At 35.9% G+C, this 21,186-nt stretch overlaps 1 protein-coding gene and 1 pseudogene across 50 annotated transcripts in view; both read left to right on the plus strand.

Moving 5' to 3' along the window:
- Positions 1-21,186, plus strand: part of CAMK2D (calcium/calmodulin dependent protein kinase II delta) — a 306,351-nt gene that overhangs the window by 225,583 nt on the left and 59,582 nt on the right. For all 50 annotated transcript variants that reach the window (XM_078366604.1, XM_078366600.1, XM_078366611.1 and 47 more), the window contains 2 exons: positions 2,641-2,743; positions 9,337-9,420. In XM_078366604.1, the coding sequence (XP_078222730.1) occupies positions 2,641-2,743; positions 9,337-9,420 (187 nt within the window). The remainder of the gene's footprint in view (positions 1-2,640; positions 2,744-9,336; positions 9,421-21,186) is intronic.
- Positions 18,938-19,654, plus strand: LOC144581764 (small ribosomal subunit protein uS12 pseudogene; annotated as a pseudogene).

The raw sequence follows: 21,186 nt of genomic DNA on the forward strand, positions 1-21,186 counted from the left end.
CCAGAGTTATATAGAAATCAAACTTGTGTGATTATTCTTTATGTTTCATTAAAGCTGCTCTTTAAAGCAATCTCGTGATGAAATATTAAAAAGTAAATAATCCCGTAAGCTCATCATCCTAAACTTTTTAGTTTTCATTATATAATTTCATTTTAGATCCTAAATTTTAGTAATCATCCTAATTTTTTAATTTTCATTATATAATTCTGTATTTTAGGTTTGCCTAAAAATATACATAAACATGAAATCATGTTAGTCTCTCAATTGTTAAATCTACAGTCACCTTCAAATAGCCCTGCCTATTCCTGTACATAACTGCAGCTGAACAGTCTTCATAAGTATAAGGTGCAACTCTGGTCCAGATGGATTTACTATTTTCTGGATGACTCACAAAGTTCCTACAGTGAGGTCTTCTTTAGTTATGAATATTTACCCCAGTCATTCAGAGGTCATACATGATAAAACTCCAAGATGTTTATTTCTTCTGAATCAGCACACTTGGTGCTTCAGGCATAATGCACACAGACCTGCCCAGCAACTTTTTCATTTAGTGATAAGAGTAAAAACACACTCAATTTTTTAAAAGTTTATTTACCAGTGACGTTGACAGTTGCTCAACAAACTTAGCACTTGACTTCAAATACCTAAAATTTGATTTCTAAAGTAGTTGAAACTTTTTTTGAGTGAGTCTGTGGTTGACAAATTAGGACAGATGTGTATTAACAGAAATCTCTGACATGCCAATGCTTTTGAAAGTGAAGAAAGAATTAGAATCAACTATTGCTTACAGTTTGATGTGGTTTTTCCAAGTTAATTATTCCACAATAATAGCTGAAACTTAACTTCTTGATCAAATTAGAAACTACATGAATGTGGTAGATCATAAACCTTAGTTACAAAAATGAAATGTCAAATGAAAATAATTTAACATAAGTAGATACTGTAGTATATTGATGTAGATACTGTAGTATACTGATAAATATACTACACAGTTGCAAATAATTTCAAATGTTTGGTTTCACTAAAAGTAATTTCAGCATGAAAGTATTTTATATTCTTGAGATATCTTCATCCCATACTCCAAATTAAATTATGTATTTAGTGTTGAGGTGGTTAAAAATACCTATCAGCCCACAAAATTAGAAAAGTTTTCTCACATTTACCAAGCATCGTAATAGTAATGAATCTGATGGCAGTGAGCAACTATAGCCTGAAGAAATCTGGTACTTGATTAAAACTTACTCACCAACACTCTAATTTCTTTTAGATTTAACATAATTTCTTCCAAGTTCCAGTTATGGGTCTTTGCTAATTTGCATGGCTGGCTTAATTAATAAGTTAGATACTGGTTTAGGCTGTGTTTACACAAGGTCAAAACAACCAACAGAATTGACTGATTTAGTAAGAAAAATGTAGCCAATTTGATTTTTAAAGCATAACATTGTTTATTAACATATAAACAAAATGAATTTGATTGACTGAATTTTAGATTTTCAGACAATCGTTTTGGCACTTGTAGAGTCCATTGTTTCCCAACTACTTTCAGTCTGAGACACACCTCTAAATTCGCTGGGTTTTGTCCCCAAATAGGAAGACTTTGAACCACTCTCCCATATACATTCTCACCCAATATATTTATCAAGTTTGGGGTTGTATATCCTTAACTGTATATATTAATCAGCCTCCTTTTCCTGACCATCTTCATTTCTTAAAATCCACAAAGGAGATTCATGGAAATTGAAGACTGAGCCCTGGTGCTTATTCTCAAAGTACTAATGTGTCTTGATGTATTGGTTGGGAAACAGTGGTATAGACACAACCTTATACCAAGACTGAGTTATCAGCCCTTGCATAATGATAAATACCCAAGAAAATAAAAATATATCTTTCTCATAGTATTCTGAGATGGAAGAATAAATATATAAGTAATGCTCTGAATCTATTTCATAGGTTGAAGAAATGTAAATTATGTTTAAAAAGCTGGCTTATAAAGAAAAAAAGCTGACTATAACATTTGGCAAATAGTATTATACTCTTTCTGTCTTTAAGAATAAACAGATTCTTAAAGACAGTAATTTTAATACATAATTCAGAGTGAGTATCCAAAATTTCTACCAAAATTGTTTGGAAACATTGAGGAATCAAAATCACTACATTTGGGTCCAAACTCTTGAAGTTAACTAGGATTTAATTTGCACAGTTTCATTTGCCAAATGTCTGTAGATTGGTCCAACTCTTGTTATTATTTTGCCAAGTTTCCTTCTGCTGAAAATGTCTGTGTTCTGTCAGGCTTCTAAGTCAATGTCCATGGCCAAGTCTGAATCCTGAGCGGTCCTTGGAAACATGTGAGCAGGTCAAGACAGGTGCTCTCATTCTTTGATCCCTCTCCAAGTGTATTCTCTCTTCTACCCAGTATCTCTCTAGAACAGTTATGCATCTGTCTAAAACCTGCACACATGATAATGTTTAATCATTTTCTAACTGCATTTTCCCTGGGATTTAGGAATGGCAGTCTCCGGGAGAGATGACAGTGCATGAATTTTTTTCCCCCTAATCCTATAAAATGTTGCTAAGTTTTGAATAGTCTCTTAAAATAGGTTCTCACTTCAGTCTCTTTTTTTTCTTTCTTTCTAAATAAAGCCTGAGAATTTGCTTTTAGCTAGCAAATCCAAGGGAGCAGCTGTGAAATTGGCAGACTTTGGCTTAGCCATAGAAGTTCAAGGCGACCAGCAGGCGTGGTTTGGTGAGTAGGGCCTCTCCTTCATGCTACCTGTAGTCTTCTGGCTTCCAACTTCTGGCTCCTAATCCCACTTCCTAGCCAAAATAAAATGGAAATGTTCATCCTAACAATGATTTGACTAATTTTAGGATATTGTACTTTTATAAGCACTTAATTTTATTGACATGAAAGGGTGTATAATCTAGAAATAATTTAAGGGAAAATAATGGGAGAACAACAAGACATATACTTTTTTCTCAAAGGATGGGTGAGAAAGTAGATTATGTAGTAAGAATTAATTAGAAGATTACAACATTCAGAGAGTACTTTTTTTATTTGAAAGAAAGTTGATTGTTTACATACAACCTCACATGAGGCCAAAAACTGCTATGTAAATATTAGATGCTCAAGAAACACAGGATATTTCACATATGATAATTTATTTATGAATTAAAGATTGTTTCAAAATTATGAAGCATATATGTATATGTGTATTTCAACTTAGTTATTTCATATTTCTTCAACATGCCAGTTTCCTCTCAAATATTCCGATAATTTGGAAATTTTTAGATGATGAAATTACTGCTTCTTTACAATTAAGGAAGAAATTAACTCTAAATTAATTTAAAGTATTTCTAACCAAACTTATGTTTTGTTTTAATGTTCAGCCTGAATAAATTATTTTACCTATTAATTTTCTTATAGCTCTTTCTGCCATTTCCCAATATCCAACCCACTTCTCATTTAGAGTTTTAAAATATAACCTTCCCCAAGCCTGTCTTACTTCTCTTCTGACTTTCAGTGTGTTGAGGTTAATTTTTTAAATGTCCTTCACTCCTGATTTCTTTTCCTCTGAGCAACAACAACAAGTAGAAAGAGGACTAAAAACATGCAATTTCTTTTGTTTTTATGCAAATGCTTCTGTGTATCCCCAACTTACACATCTCCCAAGATGTACATATAGCTTCCAGGATTCTCCACATCTCTCTTAGCTGCCCCAGCTGTTACTGGGAGTGGATGGTGTGCCAAGCCTTCCTGGCAGCCTAATGTGGGACCCCGGTTTCTGCTGCCTGTCCTGTTTCTGTAGTAGTGACAGTTATTCTTGTTTGAAGTCCGTTCTATGTTTAATATTACCTTTTACATTGTTTTTTTACCATCCAATCCCAAAAGAACTTAATACTTCCAAATTTATCATTTGGTTTGTAATATTTTAACATTTTAATAAGCTTGTTCCCATTATCTGCAAACTGAAAGAAGGTAGGACTAGATTAGGTCTGTAAATTAGAGATTTGGATGATCTCTGTATCCTGGAAAAGAGTATAGTTAGTTAACATAGAAAAAATATATTGTAACAGGAGTTACAGGTTGAACCAGAAGTAGTGAGGCTATCACAGAGATGGGCAAAGCAAATACTGAATATACATGTATTAAATAGGAAGTCCTGACCCTCGAGGATCTGAGGCTTTTGTATCAATAACTAACTATTTACCATTCAGGATGGGAGTATCTTAACATAGGAATGTATGAGGTGCTGTGGGAACACAAGACAGGAAGTACAAAAACCTGCCTCTGGAGAGAGGTTCAATAATTAGTTGCCTTTACTACTATGATTGCCTAGGGGATAGATGGCACTTTGTTCACCATCATGCAATGAGATTAAGGCATTCCAGACAGAGGGATCTGCACATGGAAAGGCTCAGAGGCATGAAACGATTTTTTCTGTTTCAATAAAACAAGAAGTTTGATATAGCTAAAGTATACTGGGGTAAGTAGTACTTAATGAGGCAGGAAAGGATTTTATGGTTTTTTGAAGGGTTTGGATTTCGCCTTAGAGGTTTTGGGATCCGGTAAAACATTTTTAGAAGAGAGGGACATAAGGGTGTATGTTATATAATAATGATTTCAGTAGAAGTATAGAAGATGGGCCAGGCGCAGTGGTTCACGCCTATAATCCCAGCACTTTGGGAGGCCAAGGAGGGCAAATCACCAGATCAGGGGTTTGAGACCAGTCTGGCCAACATGATGAAACCATCTCTACTAAAATTACAAAAAATTATCTGGGCATAGTGGTGGGTACCTGTAATTCCAGCTACTTGGGAGTCTGAGGCAGGAGAATCACTTGATTCTGGGAGGCTGAGGTATAGTGAGCCAAGATCATGCCACTGCACTCCAGCCTGGGTGACAGAATGAGACTCTGTCTCAAAATAAAAATTAAAAAATGAAGAAGATGACTTAAGGATAGTTAATCTGAAAGCAAGGACCCAGTTAGGCTAAGGCAATTGTTCAAATTATGCATGATGATAGCTTTGACTAGGGAGGATGTAGGAGCAAGCAAGTTCCAAATAACACACAGAGCAGACAGGAAATAGGAACTCTAAGAGAATCCATTTAGAAAACATGAAAGTCCCAGACACTGGGTTCAAAGACAGGACTCAAGTCCTGTGTAGAGCAAAGCAGGACCCCCCCCCTCCACTTCATGAAAGACTTGGGGTATGAGGCAAGATACAAAAATGGGGACTTAGGCCCAAGAATATAATTGCCAGAAATTAGTATAAGGTGATGACTGGATGTCAGGAGTAAGACAGAAGCCTTTGTTATGAGTTCTGAGGCTCAAATTAACTTCAGCAGCTATGTTTGGTGATTACAAGAATGCTGGAGTCAAGCTCCTTAAATCTCTTCTGTTTTTGAGCTTGCTGTTTTATCTCCTCTGCTAGGTCACATATAGTTTGAGAACAAGGCTAGATGTAGTGGGAAAATTCTACTATTTGAATCAGAATTTATGAATTTATATCTTGGCTCTGATTCTTAACAGCTATATGATTTTGAGCAAGTCCCTTTAAATCTGTGAGATCACTATCCTCTTTGTAAATGGGATAATAAACACTTCTTCACAGAACTGTTATAAGATTGAGTGACGTAGTCTATAGGAACCTGAGTGAGCTATAAAAGATGTTCAATAAGTTTTCAAAACTGTCTTGGTATGAAACAATGACATAGTTCTTTGCATATTCAGTGAAAGTCATTTAGTGAATCAGTGAGTAGAAGACTGAATATCGGTTCAGTAAAAGCAGTAGTATTCAAATAAAAGTGCAGAGATTTTCAAATTGTTTCTGATTTCTAAAAACAACCTCATCCCAAAGAAGTAATGACAGCTCAGCAATGAAATTTCCACTTGATAAGTATCAACAATTAAGTTATTGTTAAGGTACATATTAGAGTAATAACTTTTAAAAGAAGCAACATCCTAAGTTCTAGGGAAATTCAGTATTTTAGAAGTATAGAAAAACATAGTATCTAAACTTCAGAGAATATACTTCTTTTCTCTGTTTCTTTTCTCAAGTTCAAGCAAATCTTCATGGTAACCTGAGGGAAAAGGAGGCATGTGGTGTTCTACATTTCTTTCAGATGAACTGCCAGATATATTTTAAGTATTAAAAGTAAAGACATGTTTTAATAATGAATGACGTGTTTTGATGTTTATTCATTATTATCTGCCATTATAGTCCCATATATTTTGACTGACTAATTTTACCTTTTAAAATGTAATATCAGTGTTTAGGGAGAAAAAGATTTGTTATTTTAATTTTTATAAAGAGCAGGACTCTTTTTTCATTATGTGAAATACCCCAGAGCTTCAGGCTTTTGCATCATGTTATTTTAATAAATATACAAGGTTTATTACAAATAAGAGAAAATATAATATATATACAAAACAACATAATAGATAATACAAATCTTATGGAAGATGTTTATTGTGTTTTCTCTTTTTAAAACATTGTCTTTTTTGGGGGGGATTGAGTCTCACTCTGTCACCCAAGCAGAAGTGCAGTGGCATCATATTGGCTCATTGTAACCTCCATCTCCTGGGTTAAAGCAATTCTCCTGCCTCAGCCTCCCGAAAAGCTGGGATTACAGTTGCCGACTGCCACACCCAGCTAATATTTTTCTTATTTTTAGTAGATATGGGGTTCACCATGTTGGCCAGGCTTGTCTCCAACTTCTGACCTCAGGTGATCTGCCCACCTCAGCCTCCCAAAGTACTGGGATTACAGTCACAAGCCACCATGCCCAGCCAAAAAATTGTTTTTCAAATCCAAACATGTTTGTTCTTTCCCATATTTACTTTTCACTTTCTAGTCTGGGTCTGTGGGAATACTGGCCAAAAATAGAAGTAAACACCCTGTCAATACACTTGATAAGATGGTTACCAAAAAGAAATATTCAGATATGTTGTTTGTTTTATGGAACTGGACATATTATTTGCAATACATTTCTAGCATTTTTGTTGCTGCTAGGAAAAAAAAGATAACTACCAAGATCTTGGTTCATGGAAGAATTACTTTGCTTGGTTGCTGTTATGTCTCTTTTTTAAGTTATTAAGGTTCTTTCCATTAAGTGACAATGGATACATTTCTAATAGTAATTCTCTTTTCTTTTTGTTATCTATTTTTATATTCCTATTGATTTTTCAAAGTAAGAAACATATGCTCTTCCTAAAAAAAGCAAGCTCTCATTACTTTTTCTTTTGATGGAATATATTATGATAACCCTAGATTCTGCAAGTTTAATTTCCCACAAAGAAGGCCTTATCTGTTGTACCCCCCATGTCTATATTTATGAGGTCACATTGTACTGCGCATTGTTTCCTCATGTCCGTGCATTTAGATACATGCTTCACTATTCTTGGAATAAGGACCCTACTGATGGTTGTAACTTAGTAAGAATGAGCATGATGGTGTTCTCTTAGAATTTTAGTCTTCAGAAAAGGCTTGTAATAATTTACATTTTAAATGATCTTTTCATTTCTTACTCACTTCCTTATCTTAGGGAAGCTTAGGAGAAATATTGTGAACATTTCCCATTTCTGGCCATATATTCTAAGTTATTGAAATCATAAATTATTAAGGGTTTATTGATTTAGACAGCAGAGTACAGATTGTATAGAAAAGAATGATTGAAATTCAGGGTGAGAAGGGATCATTGAGAACTGTAAGTAGCTAAGGAGAGTTCTAAGTGGAAATAACTTAGAGCCACTCTCTGTTAGAAAACAGGTAGAGAAAAAATACAGAGGATTCAAGGAACAGTAAAAGTAGTATCAAGGATGACAATGAGAAGTCCATTTTTAAAAGACTTTAAAAGGATTAGTCAGGTCAAGGGCTCAGAAGGAGAATGAATTCATGTTGAATGAATGAAGGGAAACCAGATGATAGAGGATCTGAAAGTGCACACTGAGGACACTGGATTTAATCTGGATTTTAGCAATCGGCTTCTGATTGGAGTTTCAGTGCCTGTCAACTCTATAGAGGAGTTAGAGAAGGACAGTGAGAGTGGAGAGGACAGAAGCACTGACAAACTCTTTAACAGTTGTACCCATCTCTGCCTTGAAATTGACAGACTGCTTATCACTCTTTGAGGAAATCTTCAAGCTTTTGGCAGTGAACCACTATTATTGCTCAGTAATTCACTTTACCTCACAACTACCAACCAACTATTTCTTTTCAAGTCAAGTTTGAGGTACAGGTGGATTACCCAGGGTGCATTTGAAGGTTAAATTATAACATACAGGTCTTTTCTTGGCATTCCTTCTCATTGTCTATCCAATCTTCCCCCAAAAAAAACAGAAAAAAAAGAATAGTAATAGAAAAAAAAAGATTGGGAAGTTTTATTCCTCATTTTCTAATTTGTTCAGAAAAGTAACTCAATTGTATATATTGTCTTTTTAATACATCTTTGCACGTTGTTTGTACTTAAAAAGTATAAATTTGTCACAGAAATGAGGGGAAGAAAGCTCCTCTCTTGGGCACTTCACATTTCAATAAGTATACAGTGTGTTTCATCAATGATCTGTGGTTGGAGAAATTCTATTATATATACTTTTAAAAAGATGTTTTTTAAAGTGTATTTGTGCTTTTAAAGAAAACTTCCAAATGAGGATAGTTATTTTAGTATGTTTCAAGTAAATATTTTTATTTTAAAAAGTGTTGTTTTCAGAAATAAATATTTTACTCTAGATTCTAGCTATAAATTGTTTTAAGTGTAGTTTATTGAATTCTATACCAATATATATAACATGAAGTTTTCTTTCACCATCTAGTTTTTCTCACGACATCTCCTTCTTAAATGTCTAGTTGATGCTTGTTCAATAGTGATTCATCTGAATATGTCTGCATCGTCTCTTTAGTTGCCAGTTACAAGTACATACTGATTATTTATTAGTACAGAGTGAACTCTTTGATATATTTTGGAATTACCTCTTCTCCTGGTGAGTTCTCCATATTTCTTTTCAGGTGTAGTTTTAACTATCATATACATAAAGGACAATAAGAATTGCTAACCAAAAGTGGCCTTAAGTATACACAGTGACTTTGCAGCACGGTAGATTGGCCCTCATATCTGGAAAAAAGATGTATTTTTTTTCAAACGAGCTACAGGACAGGACAAACTCATGTTGATTTTTCTATAAAGAGAAAGTCTACACTATTTAGTGCTTTGAGAACCTTGCTGTATCTTGAAAAACATATCAGTTAAATAAGCCCTCCAAAATTTTCTTTCTTAGTTTTCCATTTCATATTGTTTTGTCAAATCAACTGTGACTCATTAATATTTCTTTTCCCTAGGTTTTGCTGGCACACCTGGATATCTTTCTCCAGAAGTTTTACGTAAAGATCCTTATGGAAAACCAGTGGATATGTGGGCATGTGGTAAGCAATTGTATTTTGAAGCAAATTTTGTGATATGCTAGTGTCTTAGTCCATTTGGTCTGTTATAACAATCTGTCATAGGCCAAGTGGGTTAAATAACAAAAATATGTTATTTATTTATTTATTTAGAGGTGGAGTCTGGTCTTTCTCCCAGGGTGGAGTGCAGTGGCACAATGTTGGCTCACTGCAACCTCTCCCTCCTGGGTTTAAACGACTCTCTTGCCTCAAGTAGCTGGGATTACAGGTGCACACCATCATGCCTGGCTAATTTTTATGTTTTTAGTAGAGACAGGGTTTTACCATGATGGCCAGGCTGGTCTTGAACTCCTGCCTCAAGTGATTCACCTGCCTCAGCCTCTCAAATTGCTGGGATTACAGGTGTGAGCCAGCATACCCAGCCACAAAAAATTTATTTCTCACAGTTGTGAAGGCTGGGAAATTCAAAATCAAGGTACCAGTGGATTCAGTGTCTGGTTAGATACTGTTTTTAGTTTTGTAGAGCTATCTTCTCTTTGTGCCTTCACATGGCAGAAAGGGAGAGAGGGCTCCCACAATCTCTTTTATAAGAGCTTAATCCCACCCATGAGGCCTCCATCTTATCAAAGTCCTCACTTTCCTTCCTTCCATCATATCAGGAGTTAGGATTTTAACACATGCATTTTGCAAGGGGCACAAATATTGTCTGTAACAACCACAATTTTTATGATTTAAAATATAATTTGACGATTCCTAATCAAAAAATCTGCAATTTAAAATACTTCCAAAATCCAAAACTTTTTGAATGCCAACGCAATTGCCACATGTGGAAAAGGCTGCACCTGACCTCATGTGATGGGTTGCAGTCAAACATGGTCAAAACTTTGTCTCATGCACAAAATTATTTAAAATATTTTATAGAATCACCTTCAGGTTATGTGTTTAGATGTGTATAAAAAATAAATGAATTTCATGTTTAGACCTGGGTCTCATCCTTGATTTATATATGTATAAATACTACAAAATCTGAAACATTTCTGGTCCTTAGCATTTTGGATGAGGGATACTCAACCTGTAATATCTTTTAAAATGAAAGATGATACTCTAGTGATCAACTTAGAGTAGAAGTTCTCAAACCTGCAATAAGATCACGTGGAGAGGTGTTTAATGCTATGTTTCTGATTCAGTATATCTAGGGTGGAAACATTTACCTTTTTAACAAATTCTCAGATGAGGCTAATGCTGCTGTTTCCTAGAACACTTTGGTAACAGGAGTGTGGAGCGTTGCTCCTAGCAGTTATGCATTTATGCTGCTATTTTCTCAATGTATCTAACCAGTCCTTCCAATCAATATTAGGTTTGCCTAAGACACTTGACAGATTAATAGTAAACTAATAAATATCAGAAAATAATGAAATTGACTGTCCTATGGAGACAAAAGTCTTATTTAGGCTTCTATCAGCCACCTCAAATCAAAAAAGTATCCTGTACAGGCCCAAAGATGTATAATGAGGAGGATTTCCACCCACAGTTTTTATAATGGAATTTTTATGTTTCAACATATACTTTGAATACAGGAAAGACTGAAAGGATACTGCAGTATTACCCTACTAAGATTATCAACATAAAGTAATCACCTAAATCCCTGACACTATGTCATTGCTACGCCTCTGCAAGTAGATATTTACCCAGCTATCATAATTTGACTTTAGTATGCTGCAGACAGATTTAATGCCTTTGATGTTTGTCAGCAAGCCTGGAAAAAGTTGATTTAAAAAACTTTCCTTGATTCTGAAAACAATATTTAGACTTGGTTTTAGTTTAAAAAGTTAATAAATTCATCATGACTACTTTATAGTGATAGATTATTCCTCACTATATTTCTTGTCAGCTTAACCTGTTTGGCAACAACTTGATGTTTGATCTTAAACTGATTGGATCTTGGGCTTTCAGAGTTACCTCCATGCCTGGGAAGGCAGTGGTGAAGTAGGGGACTATATTTTTAGTCTCAACTCCTGGGGTCGAGTCTTTACTTTGTACCTACTAATCCAGTCGCTTTAATATATCTGAGTTGGCTTCTTTACCTGTAAAATAGGAATATATAATCCTCATTGAATTGTAGGTGGGTCAAATGCAGTGCACTTTAAAGGAAGACATTTGACAATTGCTACTTAATTAACGGGTAAGATCTTAGGAATGCCCCAAGCTCTGTCTTCCTCCTGCCTACCTGAGAGAATCTTCTAAGCATGAACTCTAAAGCATGAGCTCTAAAATGCCTTTGAATTAGAGCATTGTCACAAAATATCTTTGTTCAAATCTAAATGTTAATGGCAGATAACTCTGATATTTTCCTTGCAATAAATCAGCTCCCAGCATACATAGATCTGTTTCTGCTGATGAATTTTAAAAGCAACAGAGTGGCCTGAGACTCGGGCAGATACAGATAGGTTTTGTGAAGGATACAATCCTATTTTTTGAAATGTTTTTAAAATATGATAGAGCTATATTTTTGTAAAGATGGGGGATTATAGCTAAAATGCCGCACTTGGACCTTGAACACCAAAGGGATAGTATGTCATACAGTAATCAGTTACCAGGGGAAGCAGGACTCAGCATAAGGGAAATTTCATACTATTTCTTTGCCAACTTCATCAAAAGGCCTTTTCCAGCCTCCTCTGCCTTTGTCTTTATCTCTCCTTGTTTTCCTAATTTCCTTCCTATTTTCCACTTTTTTTCCTTCATCTCTCCCATCTACTTCATAGGCAACCAGTATGTATAATGGTTAAGGGAACACACTTAGGCCAGGCACAGTGGCTCACACCTGTAATCACAGCACTTTGGGAGGCTGAGACAGGTGGATCACGAGGTCAAGAGTTTGAGACCATCCTGGCCAATATGGTAAAACTCTGTCTCTACTAAAAATACAAAAAGTAGCCAGGCATGGTGGCGCACACCTGTAGTCCCAGTTACTTGGGAGGCTGAGGCAGAAGAATTGCTTGAACCCATGAGGCGGCATTACAGTGAGCAGAGATCATGCCACTGCACTTCAGCCTGGATGACAGAGCAAGACTCCATCTCAAAAAAAAAAAAAAAAAAAAGAGAGAGAGAGAACACACTTAACTTCTCAGTTCACTTGCTGTATGACTTAATCCCTTTGTCTCAGTTACCTCTTAGAAATGGAGATCATCAAAGTTCTTGCCTCATGGGACTGCAGAGAGGATTTTTTAAATACAATAAGTGATAGTTATCATTGCCATTATTATATAAAGTCTTTCTTTATAAATGAAGTTTCTAGATAACTGATATATAGCATTATAGTAGACTTAAAAAACAAAGTGTGTTATATAACTCAGTATTATTGGTGTGATTATTGGCAGAATCAGCCCTCATCTAATGACCTGAATACCAAATTCTCTTTCTCCCTCTCTCTTCTTTCTTTCTTAACTCCTAAATTATTTTATCTTCTTTTATTCTATAAAAGGTGTTATTATGAACAGATTTCACAGCTTCTGAATAACATTTCACTCTAGCAAAGAATTTAAATAAATTATCCATTTGTTCTCATATCAAAAACATTTCTTCATGTTTCAAATGTGTCACCATAAAAAAAGAATAGACAAGTGAGGTGACAGATATGTGAGTTAGCTCTATTTAATCATGCCAATCATAAATCTGTACATATCAAAACATCATATTAGAGCCCATAAATGTATTCAATCATGATTTGACAATCAAAAAAAAATAAGATTTTTAAAAATTTTAAAACGTTTTTTTATAATGTATAAGTTTTATTGGTGTTGAAGAATATCAGATTCATTAAAAAGAAACCCCAAAAGCTAATAATTTATACTAGGGACTCTTCTCTGGCTGAGCAGGAAAATCAATGATGAAACATATACAGGCATACCTCAGAAATTTTTTTTTTTTTTTTTGAGATGGATTTTTGCTCTTGTTACCCAGGCTGGAGTGCAATGGCGCGATCTCGGCTCACCACAACCTCCACTTTCTGGGTTCAAGCAATTTCCTGTTTCAGCCTCCCGAGTAGCTGGGACTATAGGCATGCGCCACCATGCCCAGCTAATTTTTGTATTTTTAGTAGAGACAAGGTTTCACCATGTTGACCAGGGTGGTCTCGATCTCTTGACCTCATGATTCACCCATCTCAGCCTCCCAAAGTGCTGGGATTATAGGCGTGATCCACCGTGCCTGGCCACCTCAGAGATATTTTAAGTTTAATTTCTAGTCTCACAATAGAACAAATATCAAAATAAAGTGAGTCACACAAATTGTTTAGTTTCCCAGTATATACAGAAGTTATGTTTACACTATAGTATAATCTATTAAGTATACAATAGTATTATGTCTAAAATGCACATACCTTACCTAAAAAATACTTTAAAATGGCCAGGCATGGCGACTCATGCCTATAATCCTTGCATTTCGGGAGGCCAAGGCAGGAGGATTCCCTTGAACCCAAGAGTTTGAGACCAGCCTTGGTGACCTAGGATGATCCAGCTATACAGAAAAAAAAAAAAAAAAAAAAAACTATGTTGCTAAAATACCATCATCATCTGAGCCTTCAGCAAGTTGCATTATTTTTGCTGGTGATGGGTCTTGCCTCAGTGTTGATGTCTGTTGACTTATCAGGATAGTGGTCGCTGAAGGTTGGGGTAGCTGTGATTTTTTCTGAAAATAAGACAACAATGAAGTTTGCCACATTAATTAACTCTTCCTTCCATGAAATATTTACAATACTCACCAAAATGACACAGATACATGAATTGATCCCAAGTTGTTGGGAAAATGGCACCACAGACTTCCTCAAGCCAGGATTACCATAAACCTTCAGTTTGTAAAAAATGCAATATCTGCAAAGTACAGTTTAAAAAAAAAAGCACAATGAAACAACGTATGCCTTTATATCAAAATGCTCAGATCCTGCGTGAGTCCTCTGCTTTAGCGAATGTGTGGTAAACACAGGCAAACTGCATTTTTAATAACCTATGGTATCAGAAGTTGGATTCACTGTCTTATGCTCACAAAACACACCATGTTCAATTTTAATATTACTTTGGTAAATTTGAGTTTACTTGGTTCCTGGCTTCTCTGAGTACATTTCTGTAATATAGTTCATATATCTGACCTTTTAAAATAATGGAGTATCTTATAATAGTGATATTTCATATCTGTGAAATGTGAGAGAACTTATAAGGTAGAAGCTCTAACTTTCTTGGCTGGAAGAGAGAAGAAGGATAGGTAGAGAGTAGTTTCCATCTTTGTTTTCCGAATTATATAACTTTTTTTAGCTGTTAAGCAAATATTAGATAGATACTATATGGATACATATGCACATGTGCACGCACACACACACACATACACAGAGATACCAAGAATAACTCTTTGGAAATGTATAGCCATAAGGCATCTCACGGATTTTTAACCCTAATTTTGCCACCTTTCACCTTGCTGTATTCTATCCTTTCTTCACATGATGCTATGCAAACAGCCAAATTCCTTTGAAATGAGCCATACCCCAGTTGGAGCATGTATGTGCCACCAATTTCCATTTCTTTAGAGACTGTGTGGAGCCTTTGTCTAGAAATGCACTTAGGAGCACACAGCTATGAAGATGTTTTAAATGTTCTAGTATTACATATTTGGGGGAAATTACTCCCACTAGGAACATTATAATATATTCTTTGGTTACATTTCTTGGTCATTGTTGTGGGGTTTGGAATTGTTTTACCATTTTATTATATATCACCTTACTCATGTGATATGAAAGTAACATTAATTCACTTTATTTGTAAGATTATATAGCCTGTAGCCTTCCTCATTGCCATTATAATAACCACCATAGTAAGGGACACACTATTTAGTTGCTTTTAGGTTGTGGCTTATCCTGAGAGAAACTCTTTTTCAGCCATTCATTTGCGCTCTCTCTTGCCAATTAAATAGTGACTAATTTCCAAGAGTAGACACTGAGTTAAGTGGCAAAAAATGACACTACTCAGAAAACAAAAGAAATGCATAGCAAGCCATTTAGCAGAATTTCTACCCTTCTATGTGAATCAAGCTCTGAACCCTCATTACAGCAGAGCAGAGTGAAGCATGGGGTTGGTATAATGACTAAAACAAGCCTGTACACTATTTTCATTAGAATCATGCAATTATCTGCATACAGGAAATCTCAAATACCAACATTACCTTGCTTTTGTGAGCTCACACAGAGTATGGTCTGACCTGTACTCTCTCCTTGGAAGCAACCAGCCAATTACTGAGAAGCAAATAATAAACATTAATGAAGCAAGAACATAGCTTTGTGTTCTGCCATTAACAGCAGTAAATTGATTTTTATGACTTAATTGTTTGTATAACTGCTTCCATAATTTCCTAATGCAATGAGGAAATGTTTGTAGATGTCACTGGATCACTAATTTCTAACAGAGTTTCTTCTACAATTTGGCCTAAAAATAAATAAATAAATACAAGCCTATAAATACAGGTTTCTCTTCACCCTATGTACATATGTGTTGTCTTGCTACTTTTCTACCCTACTTAGATATCAATCTCAACAGTCATGAGTGATAATAAATTGGTGACTATCACAGAATATACCTTGACTTTGAATAAACCTTGAGAATTTTATGGAATATGTTTCTTCTTTTCTTGTGTGGTGAATTTAGGTTCAGCAATGATAGGTTTTCTGGGATTTTGCCTTTTCATATTCAGCTGGGATAAGTCATTATCAGGTACTTTAATCATTTTGAAATCCCAAGCCTACTGGACATTCTGTTGCTATAACCAGTCCTGGGATTACCTTATACTTGGCCAATCACAGATAGGCTCCAAATTAGAAGGCTTTCTGCCCTCTTCCATTATTACCCACATCTCCAACAGTCTTCAGTTAATGTAGCCTTACTCCCAATCATAGTCTTTACCAACATTCTCTTATTCTGAACTTATACACTGTCTTAAATTTCTCTCCATTTACTATGTCTGGTTTCCCCAACTTGGTATTTTTCAAACTGTGAACCATAAACCACATGATTCAGAGTGACCTAAAACCTACCTCAGGACCATTGTATCAGATTCTCTGGGGTCACAGGATCTAGCAATCCCACTTCTAGTTATGTATCTGAAAAAACTGAAAGCAGCGCCTTGAAGAAATATTTGTACACCTATGTTCATAGCAGCACTATTCATAGCAACCAAGAGGTGGAGCAACCCAAATGTCCACTGACAGATAGATAGCTTAAACAAAATGTGGTTTATGCATATAATTGTATATTATACAACCTTAAAAAAGAAGGAAATTCTGTCACATGCTACAACATGGATGAACCCCAAGGACATTATGCTAAGCAAAATAAGCCAGTTACAAAAGCACAAATACTATATGATTCTACTCATATGAAATATTAAAACAGTCACATTCATAGAAAATGGAAAGTAGAAAGGTGATTACCAAGAATTGAGGAGAGAGGGAATATTAGTGTTTCATTGTATATAGAGTTTCAGTGTTGAAAAATGAAAAAAGACTAAAGATCTGTTTCATGACAGTGTAGGTATACTTAGTACTACCAAACTGTTCACTTAAAAATTGTACCTCTGGCTGGGTATGGTGGCTGACACCTGTAATCCCAGCACTTTGGAAGGCAAGGTGGGAGAATCACTTGAGCCCAGGAGTTGTAGACCAGTTTAGGCAACATAAAGTGTGATCCTACCCCTACAAAAATAGAAAAAATTAGCCTGGCATGTAGCACACGCCTGTAGTCCTAGGTAGCACACACCCGTAGTTCTAGCTACTCTGCTTGAGAGACTGAGGAGAGGAAGATCACTTGAACCAGGGAAGTTGAGGCTTCAGTGAGCCATGATCCTGCCACTACACTCCAGCCTGGGTGAAAAAGAGTGAGACCTTGACTTTAAAACACTGTTTTATGTACTATTTATATATCTATTTATTGGGACAGGGTCTGGCTCTGTTGCCCAAGCTGGAGTGCAGTGGCACTATGTTGGATCACTGCAACCTCTGCCTCCCGGGCTCAAGTTATCCTCCTACCTTAGTCTCCCCTGTAGCAGGTACTACAGATGCACACCACCACACCTGGCTAATTTTTTACTTTTTGTAGAAACAGGGTTTTGCCATGTTGCCCAGGCTGGTTGCAAACTCCTAAGCTCAAGCAATCTGCCCACTTTTGCCTCCCAAAGTGCTGGGATTGCAAGTGTGAGCCACTGTACAGGGCCTTTTTTATGTACAGTTCAATGTCATGTATTTCAGTTTAATGTTAGGTATTTTTTTACAGTAGTTTAAAAAAACACATTCAATGAGAGAAGGCTCAGGAATTTGCATTTTAACAAACTCTCCAGGTGATGCTGATGCAACACCAACGCTAAGCAACCCTACCCTAGCTAATTGCAAATTTCTTTAGGAGAGCAGTTTTTAGGATTATTACAGGATATGGCAGAGGTTGCAAACAGATGAAGTCTTAGTTCAGGCTGCTGTAACAAAGTTGCATAGACTGTGTGGATTATAAACAACTACATTTCTCTCTTGTAGTTCTGGAAGCTATGTCTGTGATCAGAGTACCATCATGATCAGGTCAGGTTTTGGTGATGTCCCTTTTCAAGGTTACAGAATGCCAGCTTCTTGTTGTATCCTCACATGGTAGTGAGAGTGCTAGCTAGCTAACTGCCCTCTTTCTAAAAGGTGCTATTCCTGTTCATGGGGGCTCATCCTCATGAACTAATTATCTCCCAAAGGCCCCATCTCCAAATACTATCTTATTGGGATTTGGATGTCAACATATGAATTTTGATAGCCGTACAAACATTCAGTCCATCACAGGTAGTCTGCTGTCTTAGCCAGATATGTGGACATTTTATTCTTAGGAGTGTTGACATTAATTATTTATCTTTATAATTTATTAGCAGGTAATTTATATAAAAAATACCTGTTTCAAGCTTCTCTAAAATAACAAACAGGTGATGCAATGCTCTTGCTCTTAAATACTAGTTGTATCTGTCAGACACATGAACACAGCTGTGCCCCTGGTAACCACCCCACCCCATATACAGTACAGGTGCAGGCCTTTATTTCTGCCTGCTGCCAGAAGGCCTGTCAGTTTGCCACTCCTACTACATGGCATAGATAGTTTCCATCCTCTGCAACATGCCTTCCTATCTTGCTGGCATTGATCTTCTGGCTATTTGTTCTACCCGCTGTTGGCCATTTAGGTCACAGAGTGTTAGTTGAGCACTTTCTCTATTTGAAATGTATGATGATTTTCCATTAATGGTATTACTATAAGGTAAGAGAGAGCCATACTTACCACTCATGTAATTAATTGTGTATTTCCAAATTCCACATGCATTTTGCTTGTAAGCGTATAATGTACCCCTTTGTTTACTGAGAATTCTCAGTAACTGTCTTAGATTTTTCCATTAACTTCCCATTATGTTCTCAGAGTTGTCTAGCATTCCTTCTTCATATCTCCTTTTCTAAGAATAGCATTAACATGATTGTAAGTTTAACAACTTTTTTAACATTAATTTCTATTAAAATCAATTTTGAATGTTCTTGATGATGTTGTCTTTCTACCTAATTGTAATCAGTGCTTCTCAAAACTCTTATTAACTGGACATCTCTAGCATGTCCCAAGCACAGATATATACCTAAGATAATGAAGGCTCAGGCCTGTGATGCCGGCAGGATGGGCAAGTGTCATGAACTTCATACTGCTAGGAAGCTCCATAGCCACTGACAAGACCAGAAGTGGCATGATAAACAGTAAAAGAAAGCCCATCTGGGCACAGCCCTGAAGGCTAACCCTTTTGGAGGTGCTTCTCATGCAAAAGCAATCGTGCTAGAAAAAGTGGGAGTTGAAGCCAAGCAGCCAAATTCTGCCATTAGGAAATGTGTCAGGGTCCAGCTGATTAAGAATGGCAAGAAAATTACAGCCTTTGTACCCAATGATGGTTGCTTGAACTTTATTGAGGAAAACGATGAAGTTCTGGGTGCTGGATTTGGTCGCAGAGGTCATGCTGTTGGTGATATTTGTGGAGTCTGCCTTAAAGTTGTCAAAGTAGCCAGTGTCTCTCTTTTGGCCCTATACAAAAGCAAGAAGGAAAGACCAAGATCATAAATTTTAATGGCGAAAACACTGTAGTAATAAATTTTCATATGCCAAAAAAAAGATAATGAAAATTAGTTTTAATATCTATCTTTATATGGAACCAACTCTATGAAAAATAGTTTTAACTTTTTGTCATGGAAAATGTGAAACATTAAAAAGGAGAAAATAATATAATGAACTGATGGCTAATCTTATTTCATCTATTTCTACCCTTTCATTCCCCACTCCAATATTATCTTAACCAAATTCAAACATTGTATCAGTACAGCTGTAAGTATTTTAAAGTATATCTCTAAAAGAAAAGGACTCTAAATGTGACAGTAACATTAGTTTTAAATTTTTAATAAATTTAATATTTAATAAAATTTGTAATAATTATTGTTTAATATCATCAGAATATCTAGTCATTTTCCTGTTTTCAAAGAAACCTGTAGCTCCAAGAGAGCACATGAAAGTGCTTAATCTTGGTCTCTAGATAATATTTACCATTAAAAGGAACCAAAACTTTTTGTAGTAGCAGCTGATTTCAAGCTTGGAGCAGGAAAAAAGCAAAATAATCCAGGAGCATCTTGTCATACCACAAAGGAAACTATTATGGACCACAAGTTTACATTAACAGATTTAGGAGCCACCTGAAGGAGGCTGGCACTGGCCAAAGATGGGGCAATTGAGAATCAATAAGAAAAATAACAGTAATAGATTGAAATATATCAAGTAAGTTTAAATCCGGGAGTTGGTAATGATAATCAAAATTCAACAGAAGTCCTAACCTTTAGGGGATGTTAGGGAGCCAATGCATTGTTTTAAAAACTGGCTAGTAGAGAGGAAAATAAAAAAATAATTAATCTGTCTTTCCTATGTGAACTTTATCTTAGGCCAACCAACTGGATAAGGAGTAAAATTTTCTTAGTCTAAAGAAGGCATGATATAATTAGAGTATCATCATTTTGTTTTTGTTTGTTTGCGAGTCTCACTCTGTCACCCAGGCTGGAATGCAGTGATGTGATCATGGCTCACTGCAGCCTTGAACTCCTGGGCTCAAATGATCCCCACGCCTCACCCTCCCAAGTAGCTGAGATTAGCTGTGCATTCCACCACACACAGCTAAGTTTTTCAATTTTTTGAAGAGACAGGATCTTTTGTTAGGTCAATGAGGCTGGTCTTGAACTCCTGGGCTCAAGTGATAGCCAACATCAGCCTCTCAAAGTGCTGGGATATTGCAAGTGTGAGCCACCATGCCTACCCATCATTATTTTGCAACCCCAGTAAAATTATGTAGGCAGTGATCACCAAAGGCTGCCAATGTCATAAGAGACACCCAACATTTAGAAGTCACATCATCACCCCTGAAGTGTTCTTGTAAAAAAACAAAAAAGACTTCTTCATTGGCTTTTAATGAATTTAGTACTTTAGTTATATGGGCATAGAAAAAGACCTGGGGGTGTTTTTTTTTTTTTTTCCTTTCTTTTTTCTCTGACATAGAAAAAAAGGTAAAATATTAGTTTTATAAGAAAAAGGTAAATTGGGCTTACTTGTGAGACAAGAACTCTCACTAGAACAACAAATGCTCCTATTTTATTTCATTTTATTTTTATTTTTATTTTCTGAGACAGAGTCTGGCTGTCACCCAGGCTGGTAAAATGCAGTGGCATGA

This window comes from Callithrix jacchus, chromosome 3 (genome assembly GCF_049354715.1).
Source record: "Callithrix jacchus isolate 240 chromosome 3, calJac240_pri, whole genome shotgun sequence".
Classification (NCBI taxonomy): Eukaryota; Metazoa; Chordata; class Mammalia; order Primates; family Cebidae; genus Callithrix; species Callithrix jacchus.